The sequence below is a fragment of the Ostrinia furnacalis genome, unplaced genomic scaffold (assembly GCF_004193835.3).
Source record: "Ostrinia furnacalis isolate ACB-3 unplaced genomic scaffold, ASM419383v2 OfSCF1226, whole genome shotgun sequence".
Taxonomy (NCBI): domain Eukaryota; kingdom Metazoa; phylum Arthropoda; class Insecta; order Lepidoptera; family Crambidae; genus Ostrinia; species Ostrinia furnacalis.
The window spans coordinates 261491-274849 of record NW_021131465.1 but is presented as its reverse complement, the minus strand read 5'-3'; the positions used below and the strand labels follow the sequence as shown (position 1 = coordinate 274849).

General features: G+C 36.5%; 2 protein-coding genes across 3 annotated transcripts in view; one reads left to right on the top strand and one right to left on the bottom strand.

The window, feature by feature from the left end:
- The window catches only part of kcc (solute carrier family 12 member kcc), a 341704-nt gene that overhangs the window by 232576 nt on the left and 95769 nt on the right, over window positions 1–13359 (bottom strand). The gene's annotated exons all lie outside the window — the stretch shown is intronic.
- On the top strand, window positions 6447–13354 carry LOC114351930 (monocarboxylate transporter 14). 2 transcript variants are annotated; one of them, XM_028303282.1, is made up of 8 exons: window positions 6464–7051; window positions 7305–7431; window positions 7517–7921; window positions 7999–8104; window positions 8190–8337; window positions 9096–9240; window positions 11524–11715; window positions 13023–13354. In XM_028303282.1, the coding sequence occupies exons 1-8, from the start codon at window positions 6908–6910 to the stop codon at window positions 13163–13165; spliced, it is 1410 nt and encodes a 469-aa protein (XP_028159083.1). In that variant the 5' UTR covers window positions 6464–6907; the 3' UTR covers window positions 13166–13354. The 2 variants fall into 2 exon arrangements, with proteins under 2 accessions (XP_028159084.1, XP_028159083.1); XM_028303283.1 differs by lacking the exon at window positions 7305–7431 and having other exon boundaries at window positions 6447–7051; window positions 13023–13175.

The following is a 13359-nucleotide window of genomic DNA, read 5'->3' as shown; positions in this document are numbered from 1 at the left end:
AGAAAATCAAGATGGCGGCGGCGTGGTCGGCCATTTTGTGAAAAGTTCAAAATTTCGAAATTTAGGAATTCATTTTTCGAGTAGTTGGCAACACTTTAGAAAGTCGAGTTGTATGAGGCGATCGTGTGCCTTGTCAAGAGGTTTTGCTTGGGTGAAGAAATTTCTGNTAATGTTTCAATTTTGTACACAAATAATAATTTTAATAATTATGCTTAATAATTTATTCTGAAATATATCGTAAACTTGTGATTTTCAAATATTTGTCGTGTTTTTACTAAAATTTTCATTCAAACCTGTGTAAATTTTTATTTAGGTACAAGAGTTGCAGGCCATGCTGAACATACTTTGTTGGGGGCCACGTCAGTCATTTAAAATAGGAAGTAACGCATTAAACGTGCCAGGCGGCCTACTGCGGTCGTTTGATTTAGATGCTTCAGTGTCAGGCTCCAGTGACTGACATGGCCCGAATAGGTTGCATGTTTGTCAGTCACCGGTGACTGTCATGGCAGTCTACGTGTTAATGCGTCAAAAAAGGACTAGAGCCCAGTGACAGACAGAAAGGCGAGGCCGAAGGCCGAGCGATGGTTCAAATCCCTACATTCGCCATAGATTTACTTGTGTTGCGTCAAAAAAGCACAAGAGCACCGCCACAGACAATAAACGCCCCCTGTAATTTTTGCGAGGCCGAAGGCCGAGCTCCGAATGCGAGGCCGCAGGCCGAGCGCCGCGTAGGGCGAAGCCCGGAGCGGCCAGCATCGCAGATCTAGCTTTTGTAGCCCGCGTAGCGGGCGACCAAAGCTAGTTATACAATAAACCCGAAGACATTTTAACTTCAGATCATTTTAACCATTGCTCATTTCGACGTTCATACTTATTGACACACTAACAACCGGTCCGTATGGACATTTTGACACCTGCACATTCCAACCGTTGAGCGTTTTTTCGCATTGACTACCCAGTCCCTGAATGAAAATATGCAACTACATAAGCAACTTTGTTCAGTTCAGTATTCTGAAAATCTTGTTTTATACCTTTTCAGCGTCGTTTTTTGTCGTAGTTGGGTTTTAGTTTTTTATTTATACGGTACTTTTCCCTCCTTTCGTTTCCATAAGTGCATCTTCTTAGTAGCCTTGATTACCAAAAAACCGAACAGTGAAAGCCAAGTTTGGCCTGGGAATGTTAAACTGTCATTCACTAGCAACTAAAGTAATTCGAAGAAAATAGGACAATTCCAGCCAAGTGTAAAGTTACGCCCAGTGCAGCAGTGCCAGCATTGCTTCTGGGCAAGCTACCTCAATAAACCATGGTTATAAGTTATTTTGTTGATGTACAGATTACGGCATATCAAGCTTTAAAGCTAAGCATTATGGCATCTTATGGCATTGTAATAGGTGTGTTTTTGCTATAAAAATGCATAGTCTGATGTGCAGGTTTGTACTTTGTACAAACAATCAACTATCAGGAAAACTGAAATGAATCCCTCCGACTGGTCTGACCAAACCCCTAGTTGCCTCTAAGAGGCTTTGCTCACAGTGGCCTATTAATGATGATGATTATTTTAATTGAATTATAACTCAATTGTTGTGAGTACCTAAGTCATAGATATGTGTAGTACTGTATCACTTTTTAGGATTTCTCATTCGATGGCCATTTACCAACTTAATTGTATGCTGTTAAATGTACAAAAAAATAAGTTAATAAACTATTATTGTCGCAATATCATAATTGTATTTACAGATAATATTATTAAAATGGCTGTCATATTAAAAACACATATTATCTATAAAATTGGTACTGTGAATAAACAAACAAAGGTGATAAAATAAAATTGTTGTTAAAAATGTCGTCGTTTCATTTTAATCTTTAATTAAAAATCGAGAACCCAATTAGTCATCTCATTAAATTATTTGTATTTGATTAATTTCAAAATTATTTAAATACACGTTGTTACTACATACAAAAATCACATTTTCCTTCGTCGTAATTCAACTTGTGAATATCCAATCAAGCGACTGATTTAATTGATAAAATATCAGAGTAGAGTACGCGCACACCGTCAATTTTTCGTCGGCCGATAGTTTAGTCGGGCAGTTGATCAGTATGGGCATGTATGGGAGTGCGCACACTACGCCGATTCTTCATACAAATTAAAATCGGGCACAACTATCGGCCAACTAAAAATCAACGGTGTGCGCCTACTCTTACTATTCCATCAAATCAGATTCTTATGATTGATTTGATGGCCTTTTTAGAGTACCTAGGTGTCCCGAATGTAACTTTTCCTATCAATTTTGGACAACTTAATATCAGCTGGTGTTGAGATTAAGTAGCTCAAGAAACTCATTAATCTTTATGAAATTTATTTGGCTCCAAAGTTGGTTCGTTCACCTTTTTAAAACTCGCTGTTTTTGGTGTAAAAATGCGTTAAACCATTTTTTTAATTAATTATAACTATACTTCTTCCTGTGTCTCGTATTTAAACAAGGCAAATCGCGGGAAAAAGCCTGTTTCAAATATTTTAATGAGAAAACTTTTAATAGAATCTTAAATCTATTAAAAGCGATAATTTATGCGCCGTAGTATGAATAAAACTGTTTAATATACTAAATGGTAATTAATATACCCGCGTCAGAGAACAAATATTTGATTGGGAGTTTGGACTTTATAGTATACATAGTGATTCAATGTGATGCAATACGATGGCATTCACAAGACGATTGACCTGTTAATTAGAACTAAACAAACAATATAGGTATGTAGGAGTATGTATGAACAAGACAAGTGGTCCTAATAAAATATGTTAGTATTGATAGTTAAGTTATTTACTAAAGTCCGGTCGCCGAGCACGTAGAATTTCGTCCAATGACCCCAAGCTACCCATCCTTATCGCTCGCGCGTAATTATCTTGCTATCGCGCTCAAGGGGGTAAAACTGGATCCACGCGTACGAAGTCGCGGGCGGCCGCTAGTTTATCACAATAAAGATGTTCTATAACATCTAGAAATGTTACAGATCTGTGGATTATAATATTCAATATATTATTTTGTGCATAATATACAAATTTGAATCTCAAATTAATGTGTTTTTAAATTAATACGACAGACATTAAATTAAATGTTTTGCTAACTAAAAGCTTTAACAAATAATTATTTATGTGTAAAATTGTTAAAAAACTTAATTATCATAAGTGCTTTTTAATTATCTACGAATTAGATTTTTATTGGTTTCTCAGACACCGTGTCTAGACTAGTGTGTTTCTAGTATTTCTGAATTTAAAGGAATTAATAGATAGTATCATGCTCTACTTTATTATCATCATCATCACTTCAGCCACAGGATGTCCAGTCCACTGCTGAACATAGGCCTCCCTCAATGATTTCCACATCGACCGGTAGGTAGCGGCCTGCATCCAGCGCCTTCCTACCTTTATGAAGTTATCGTTGTCCTCCCTAGTTGTCCTTGTGGGTGGACATCCCACGCTGCGTCTTCCGATACGTAGCTTCCATTCCATTTCTTGATCTTATATTATTATCATTTATGTCAGAATCTATGGTCAATTGGGCATCGACTGAAAATCAGTATCTCCATTTATACTGAGCGGGCGCCTTTTGAACACGAAAGTGCACTTTATTGTATTATATTAATTACCAGCGGCCGCCCGCGACTTCGTACGCGTTGATCCCGTTTTACCCCCTTAGGGGTGGAGTTTCGTAAAATCCTTTCTTAGCGGATGCCTACGTTATAGCATTTACCAGCATGCCTTTCAGCCCGATCGGTCCAGTGGTTTGGGCTGTGCGTTGATAGATCACTATGCCAGTCAGTCAGTCAGTCAGTCACCTTTGAGTTATATATATTTAGATTTCTATTTTAGGTGTTTTCGTGTCAAATAAAGAACTTCTTTCTTTCATGTGCCGATGTTAAATACCATGCTGTTTGATTAATTGTTTATCTCGGCCATGTAATCCAAGAATTTTATTATTCTTCGTAATACATTATATGATACCAATTCGGATTATAAATAATCATAGCTGGGCATTAACTCGTTAATCCGTTAATCGTTAATTAACGAAGTTAACATTTCTATTAACGGATTAACTTTTAAGTTAACTTTAAAAAATGTTAACGGACTCGTTAACTTCCGTTAAATGATCCTAAGTCCGTTAATCGTTAAACCAATACCTACTATTTACCAAAAAGATTCAGCAGGAACGCTGAAAAACACTAGAAAAACGCGTTCTGACTAGTACGTTCAGGCTTCCAGAACTTCCAGAACCCAAAACAACAGTTTTTGTAACCAGAAAGAAACGATATAAAAAATGCATTTTTCTATTTATTTACAAGCTTTATATTGACTTCACTTATTAGTAGGTATGTGTGGGACAAATCTTGCAACCGAATTTAAGACCAGTTCTCCTCAACCGATTGAGCTGCAATTTGGTATACTTATGTAAGTACGATGAAAATGCAATGTTGTGGTACCACTGAGCTGGTCTGATGATGGAGTCAGGAGGTGGCCATAGGAACTCCTATATAAAACGGCGGAATCGCATCGAATTTGGGTTCGTTGGATTTGTCTTTTCGAGCACTTTAGTAGGTACTAGATGATGTCCAGGGTCCTGATGATGGAGTATAGAGGTGGCCATAGAAATTGAAGGGGTGAGTGGACAAAGGTAACTAACAAAATGAGTTATGAGTGTTTGAAAATGTTAATCTACTCATACCACATTTGAATCCTGAAATGTATGAATGCTTGTCAGATAACACCTTTGTTAAGGTTTGACACGTAACAAAATTGCGTGTTTTGAGCTCATTAGTCGATTTTATCATCACTTAAAACCTATGTTCATGCAAAAAAGTCGATTCTTCAGTTTTGTCAGATAACACCTTTGTCCACTCACCCCTTCAATTCCTTAACGAAACGGTGGAAGCTTATCGAGTTTGGGTTTGTTAGATTTGTCTTTTCGAGCACATTGTTGCTAAATTGTATTGTAATTGAACCAAGGTTCTGAGATTGAGATACTATAGTATAGACTAAGAGCTGGTGAACGCCAGACCAACGTCATTTTATAAAAGCTGAAAGTTTGTCAGCGTATGCTCCCAATATAGGTTAGAATGTTGGTGGATTATGAAGTTTGGGTCATCGTGGCTTTGGAAACTATCCTAAAAAATCTGTCTGGCAAGGAGTTGGAACTGAACTTATTATAATGAGTTAACGGATTAACGATTAACGTTAACTTGCGTTAAATCTTGCTAAATGTAACGTTTTAACGTTTAACGAAGTTAATTTTTTTATTAACGGTTTAACGATTAACGAAGTTAACTATTTGATTAACGGTGCCCAGCTATGTAAATAATGAAAACGGCACGAATAATTATTGTGCAACTGATGGAAATGGTACAGCAACGATGACTACCTTTTTTACTTTATTTAAATCTTCAAGAATATTTTCAAGAATTTAAGGAACTATGCTTGAAGTATGTCATAAACATATAAAAACACCGTAAGCGAACCGAGACAAAGAAAATACAAACAATGTAACATGAAACGGCGGTGACGTTACTTGTACAATGTACATACTGGCCCACTCAATCTCAAGTGCACGAAAATTTCACATTTTTATCATTCACTTACCTAAGAGTTCGTATACTATTAGACAAGCGAAATGGGGACTGATATTCAGGACAAAGGTGGAATTGACCTTTATAAGGCATTCTCAACCACAGAGGAACTGCATGGCTTTCTTACTTCTACACTAAAAAATATTTTAGTTACTGCTTACACAAATGAGTGACTTGCGAACTGGAGGTTACTACTAGCTAGGTACTATGGTTCGTTCGTTCGTTTCAGCCAAATGACGTCCACTGCTGGACAAAGGCCTCCTCCAAGGTTTTCCACAATGTACTATGGTTATAAGGAACAAAATTTAGTGTAAATTAGTCAAACTATTTTGTTGTGAACTAAACCTGGTTTGTTTTATAGATTAACACTCGGTTCGCAAGTCATTCATTTGTGTAAGCAGTAACGAAATATTTTGTAAGCAGTAAAGAAACATTTGTTCAGTGTAACTCCCTAGCCCTACTGTTGTTATAGCGATAGACACTAAAATGGCGGTGACTATCCAGGCAGACATAGAACAAGCCCAATTTGCCAGCAAACCAAGCTCCCACTGGAAATTGAATTCATGCTTCTGGGTCTGGAACAGGTGGTCCTACCACTTATTACTTACGGACTTTTTTTTTGTTATGTATAACAAGGCAGGTATTTGACCACAATCGCACCTGGTGTTAAGTGGGATGCAGTCTAGGATGGTACATATCTGCCCTGACTATTCCCATCTTTTGTTCCCACTCCTGTGTAGGGAATAGTAAGGATCTACAGCTAATATCACTTATAAACAATAACTTTAACCCGGCCTGTCTAGTATTAAACAGAAGTCTTTGTCGCTAGCTGACTATAACATTTTTATCACTGTAAACAGAGATAGCAACAAACGTGACGTCACAAAGAAGCAAATACTGTGGAACAATCATTGTTTGGCTAAACTTTTGTCATTATAATAAATTCAGCTTACTGAGTGCAAGTTTATCTGTGAACAGTGATATTTAAATTTTGCAGGAGTAATACTACTCTGTGACAAGAAAAACAGTTTAATATAACATCAGTGGTGTACGGTGCACATAGGAATAAATCAGTATCTCTTAACTTAATGGTATTAATTTAATGATAAAAAGCATAAGATAGTTTCAATAATTGTAAGTAAATACGCCTTACCTCTAATAATATGTGATTGTCAATGACACTGCATACAGAGAACTCTAACTGAATCGTCTTTATCGACGTCTTCCGGCCAAGCGATCTGCCTATCTTATTTAGTATTGCCCTAGATCTTGGCCGCATTGTATTGAAATGGCCAAAGAATTGAATGCACTATCACAAAATAGTGAATTAGGAAAAAACAAAGCTACTGAAGATATAACAAAGAAAAAGAAAAATACAGCCATCGAAGGAGGATGGGGATATGTGGTGTGCTTCGGCATGGTGATCAGTTTTGTGAGTAACTTTTTTTTATACAGTACATTCAAAAGTTGAATGTACAATAGTTAAGAGCACACTAAACTATTTTTGTTAAAAAGAGGGTATTAAAAATTAGAAGTGCCCGTCCTGTCTGGTTTTCTTTTAGCAAAATCACATAATTTATAGGAGGTTTATTTATAGGAGTAAAAATAAATAATGTTTGAAATATTGGTCATTCTAAAACATAATGACCATACTCAATAGTCTAAATGAATATTTCATTTTACAGATAGCAGGCATGGGCCACATAAACTCTTTTGGGCTAATATACAATGATTTCATGAATCACACTCATTCTACTGCTAAATCTTTGACATCTGCACAGGGTGTTTTTGCAATGATGCTAGCTATCGGAGGTAAATCTGTACTTACAAAGGGTTATTTTCAGTCTTATTTCATCGAATTAAGAGTGATTTAATTAAATTTACAAACTTGTTACAGGCATGATTCTCAACGTATTGTCCAAAGTATGTTCATTGAGGCAGGGTGGATTCATTGGAGCTGCATTGATAAGCTTGGGATCTATTTTAACTATATTTATCACTAATATCAATCAGTTACCATTTACTTTCGGTGTACTCCAGGGAATTGGTTTTGGAATCATAGTCCCTGTATCGTACTCCACATTGAATTTTTACTTTGTAAGAAAAAGGACTACAGTCATGAGCGCTTGCAAGGCCATCCAAGGATTTGTACTGATGTGGTACCCACAACTGATAAAAAAACTTATAATCCAGTATGGATTCAGAGGAACTTTGTTGTTGATAAGTGCAATATCGCTGCACACGATTCCTGGTATGGCGGTAATGACTAAATCGAAGAAGAACGTTAGAAATATGGCAGCAAGTATTCATTACTTTATAAAACAATTAAATCAGATGAAAAACATGTTATGAGAAATGTAAACATTTAAATATTTACAGATGATTATGTTGAATCTCGTAGAAATATTGAAGAGAATGTTGATTTACTAGATCAAAAAGAAAATGAAGAACCAAGTGGTGTTAAGAACAAAATCAATAAAGCAAGGTCTACATTATTTATACTTCAAAAATCTCAGATTGTTCTTTATTTGATTAAAATTAAGACTGACATTTTAACATTATTTTTTCAGGTTTATATTGGAGGAGGTTTTCTGCTTAAAGGTTCTCAAAGATCCAGTTTATGTTAATATTTGTTTGGGACAAAGTTTTGTGAACTTTTCCGACCTCATGTTTTTCATGCTGCAGCCAATGTTATTGTTTCAATATGGCTACAACCGTGTAAGTAAACAGCAGATTATTGTATCTATCAATAACAATGTATAATTCATTTATTGATTATGTGCTCTATTATTTACAAGAATATTAAAGTAGCTAAGATTTTATAATACAATTTATAGTGGACCAGACACTATCATTAATCATTACTTAGAATAAATGACATTACCTATATTGAAATGCGGTGGTTGGAATCAAGGTTGGAATGAAGGAATGACGGTTATAGTGACACAATGCTTTGTGTGGGGAGATTTGGAATGTCATTACAGAAGGAAGGAATGACAGTAATATTAATGTCATTATTAGTAAATAGTTTCTGGAATGGATAGTGACTTTTGACCTTAACTAATTTTGATGATTACTTTTTCTACAGTTACAAATAATGTTGTTCTTTGCAGAGTGAAGTAGCAACTTGCATTTCTATAGGAGCAGGCGCCGATGTGGCNGTGGTGCATAATCTTTTTCTCAAAGGTTTTAAACCTTTGTTTGTCACCTGTCATCCGCTTTGCAATGGAGGGAAGTCGAACCTTAATTTCGAACTCCTCCTATGTTCTTCTGATTAATTTCGTTGCGGGTCCAATGACAGTTTAACTTTCCCCCGGGACAAACTTGACCTTCATTGGTTGGGTTTTTGTGGCGGTCAAGCTGTAGATCCTGGCTACACAGGAGTTGCAGTGGTGGGAACGAGAGGTGGGAATAGTCCCGTAACTAATTTTGATGATTACTTTTTCTACAGTTACAAATAATGTTGTTCTTTGCAGAGTGAAGTAGCAACTTGCATTTCTATAGGAGCAGGCGCCGATGTGGCTGGCAGAGGTGCATTGGCATTGCTGAGTAGTATCATTTCTATTGAAACCAGAACTATATTTTATATGGGCTCATTTTTCACACTGGTCATGAGAGTTGGTATGTATTTGACATGGCAAATAATCTCTAGGCTTAATACCATAGTACGGACGACAGCACATCAATGTAAACCTATCTAGGCAGGTGTCATTATATGTACGACACAAATACAAAAATGTTTGCAAATAGCAAAGGTTGATTTCTCAAAAACGGTTAGAGGTAGGGGTGCATGGGTGATGGGAAACTATGCAGGACAATAGCGTGTTTTTTGTGTTTATTTTTTTAAGTAGCGACCTCGGATGATAACAACTAATTATTAAGCAGCATCTTTCTTGTTAAAATTATTGACGTCATGGGCGATGGACAATTAAAATGTGATTATCCTACGATTATATTCCGAAGAATTCAAACATTGTTGATGTTTATGCATCTTTGTATTATTGAGTACATTTCCTTTACATATTCAAATTCAATGAAACAAAATTAAATTTTATGAAGAAAAGTCACTACTTACCTATTATAATTTTTGTTACGTATAATATACAGGGTGGGGATTCTTGAGCAAAATTAAACAGCTGCATTNGGTGCATGCCTGATGATAACTTTTTAAGCATTTACTATTTTTCTTTGTCTCGCTTGTTAAGAGTTGGTATTTCTTAACGCTCACAAGTGCTATTTTTTTTGGCACAAACAAACCTCTTTTGTCAAAATAGTTTTGTACAACAGAATACTTATGGGGCTTTAGTTCTATTGTGTTTCCATCAACTCCACGGAGCTAAGGATTTATTCTTTGTAAGCAGTTTTCAAGACGCCATAATCCAAAAAGATTAACTCGTCAACTCATGCGGATACTACACGCTTGCACTCGTCAAGTCAAAGTATCTGTCTGTTAATCTTTAGAGCTGTTCCAAATTGTCGCTCGACTATTGTGGTGAGCCCACTCGTATCACAAGTATATTCTTACCACGAGGGGCTAACGGGACTATTAGTAATTTGTGCAATACAAACTACTAATAATCTTTAAAAAAAAAATAGACGTTTTGAGGCGGACGGTTGTCCGCACGTTTACTGTTGGTACTTGTCAATTTAATTTCAACGCAATAGGATGCATCGATTTTAAAAGTTAATAAATTATGTATAAATNATTAATGAATATAATTAAAAATTATAACACTAACATATTAAAGTAATTCACCTTTTGGCTGACTAGTGCGTTTATTCATGAAATAAACAAAGAAAAAAGCCAACCCGAGCCCCGAGCGAACGTTAATAGCCTTAACACGTAGGTATGTCTCTTATTTTATAAATCATTAGTTTATTTGTCGGGAAGTATTTCATAACCACCGCTTTATTTCTTAGCATCGCGATAAAACATTCTATAGGCTCCTAATCAACCAACAGGTATGAAAATTAATACCAAGAAGCAAATTACTTTTATAGGAGAGTTGTAAAACTACAAACACCCATCTATGGTCCGCCTAACTAAAGCTAAAGTTATATTTTATAATTTTCTATGATTAACGGGACCTTATCAATGTAATAAAAATGAAAATGTAACATATTATTAGAAATATATGGAATTAATTAGACTTAACTCACTAACACTTACTTAAAAGTTTGTCACACAAAGGCACAACTCCAAATTGGACCACAGTCGCGGGGGCCGGATTCGACAAATATCGGCATGTCTCTGATTCAGCCCTTCTAGCGGGAAGATAGATGAAAGTATGGAAGGGGCACAAAATGTAGAACTCTTTTATCTGATCATTGTTTTCGATTTCTGTGAAAGCCATCTTGTAGAACTGACGAAAATATGCCTCTCTAGTACAAAAAGTAAAAAACCAAAAATTTTGAGTTGTGCCCCTATATTATTAAGGGTGCGAAATAGGTAAATCATAGAATTTCTGAGAAACTAGTAATTGAAATCGGACCGGAAACAAAAAAGTTACAAGTGTTTAAACTTTGTATGAAAACAGCTGAGCGTGATGTCAAATGTCACGCGCCCATAGTAATTTGTATGGGACCCTGCGTGTCGTTCCAACATGACGTCATTGGTCATGAGATCTCTAACGTCTATATCTTAGGTATCTTTTGACATTTTTGTTTAAGAAAAGCACTGATTGATTTGATAATGCCAAGGCCAGTGGCGGCATAGCATGGGTTGGCACCCGGGGCGGTCACTACTGGCCAAGGCTACTGATTTGTGAGAAATAAAAAAACCTTGCATATTCCCTATTAACATCCAATTTTCCGTGTGCGGTCCTACAAACGGGCGACAGCCGTCCGTTTCAAAATGTCTAATTTGAAAGAGCATTTTTAATCATCCATAATTTTCTCTTTTAGTGCTCTTCCAAGTCCGCCAGTTCACCTGGGTGAGCACAGTGACAGCTGTGCTGGGTTTCCTCAGAGCCTGGCTTCACGTGACCAGTCCCCTGGTCATATCCAGCCACGTGCCGCATCAAGATTTCCCTGGCGCGTACGCACTCTACCTGTTGACCGCTGGCGTTGTCAATATGATTGTGTCACCTATGATTGGTAAGTGCTTAGGTTGAGTCGTACCTACCAACTTAATTTGACCGTACTTTATCGATAACCGGCGTTTGACAGATTTTTGACGATTGTCAAAGTAAAAGTAAGATGGTGCGACCCAGCCAGAGTATTTTGACTAACGCATACGAAGCCCAATATTGTCGGCAAGAATGCTTCAGTCGACTGGCAACCGAAAGGTCGTGGGTTAGATTCCTGCCATTGATTTTCCAAGTTATTTGTAAAAACTTTTGAACGCTTAAAATAAAAAATACTTACTAATACCGTGTAAAGGCATTTACGTCACTGCACATACCTATGTGTACCTATACTATGTACTCGTACAAGAAAAACGCATAATTACGACATAATACTAACATGGCTAGGCTAGTTTAAGTTGGTAGGTAACTAACTAAGACACACTAAGACGTCTTTTTTTAAACAAAATATTCATTGTTTCCTTAATTTCTAGTCCAGAATTTTGGAATCGACTTCTACAAAATAATTTATAATAGGTAGGTACCTAACTATGATTGCATTAAATGATGGCCTAACATATTTTTCGCCGCTAGGTATTTCATCTTTAATCATTATTTGTGTAAAGTTTACGCAAATCAGTCCGAAGCTTCATAATGTTAATCCCTTTTACTTTTCTGTATAGAATTTAATTAAAAAAAAAGCCGAGACGTTTCGACTTTGTTCAGTTCGTGGACTTCGTGGTACAGGGGCAGGTCTACCGACGCGACTCGATAAATCGTTCTCCTAAATCGATTCGATCAGAATGACAAATAGAATCGTTTTTGTAGGAACTGACGGTTAGGCACAAAATATAAGGGTACGGGCGCTTTGTTTCGTTTGGCAGTTCGAGAATTTATCTACTTATTTTATTGCCTTTGATTAATTTTTTTGGGAAATCTAAGTCTAAAACGATGCATGCTTGCTTAAGAGAAGCAGCAAATCGACGCACAGCGTTGAATAGAGCTCTGTGATTGGTTCGTTTATCACCCTGTGCGTCTACGCGCACTGTGACTCTGTGAGACCTCATAGTAATGTTTATGAATACGGGCGTTCACGTACACAGAGCTCTATTCAACGATGTGCGTTCGATTTGTTGCTTCACATAAGCAAGCATCGTTTGTGAATACGGGCGTAAGTCTTGTATTTTTGGGTTAGGTTCTTTATGCACCAGTTCTGATTTGCACCACTTTGAAAGAATGTGGTTATCGGCACTTTGTCGAAGGTATTAGTGGTACTGGTGCATAGCGGAACTAACCGGTATTTTTACGTAAAATTTAATGTAATAATGTTCTTTTCAGGCCAACTAAAGGACACGTATGAGGACTTTACTCCGGCCTTCTACGCGCTATGCATCTGCTGTCTACCGTGCTTGGTGCTTTGGCCTCTTGAGTACTTTTGGCAAGGAAAAATGAATAAAACTGTCGTAGAATCTAATAAATAAACATGTATTAAGTACACATTAATACACTTTAAAATAATTGATATCTATCATCACTACTTCAATATTAACACAACTTTGAGCGGAAACTGTAGTATACCTACTGTAACAAAACTATTTTCAGTTAGCTCTTTATTTGTCTTAGTTTTACTACGAATATTATGCTCTTCCAAATATACAATTTGAAAAAATTATTA

Bases quoted from the DNA above. Each gene is read 5' to 3' on its own strand.
- LOC114351930 (XM_028303282.1), top strand. From the start codon at position 6,908: ATGGCCAAAGAATTGAATGCACTATCACAAAATAGTGAATTAGGAAAA. The intron at 7,432-7,516 runs GTAAATCTGTAC...AACTTGTTACAG, and splicing joins AATGATGCTAGCTATCGGAG to GCATGATTCTCAACGTATTG. The intron at 7,922-7,998 runs GTATTCATTACT...AAATATTTACAG, and splicing joins CGTTAGAAATATGGCAGCAA to ATGATTATGTTGAATCTCGT.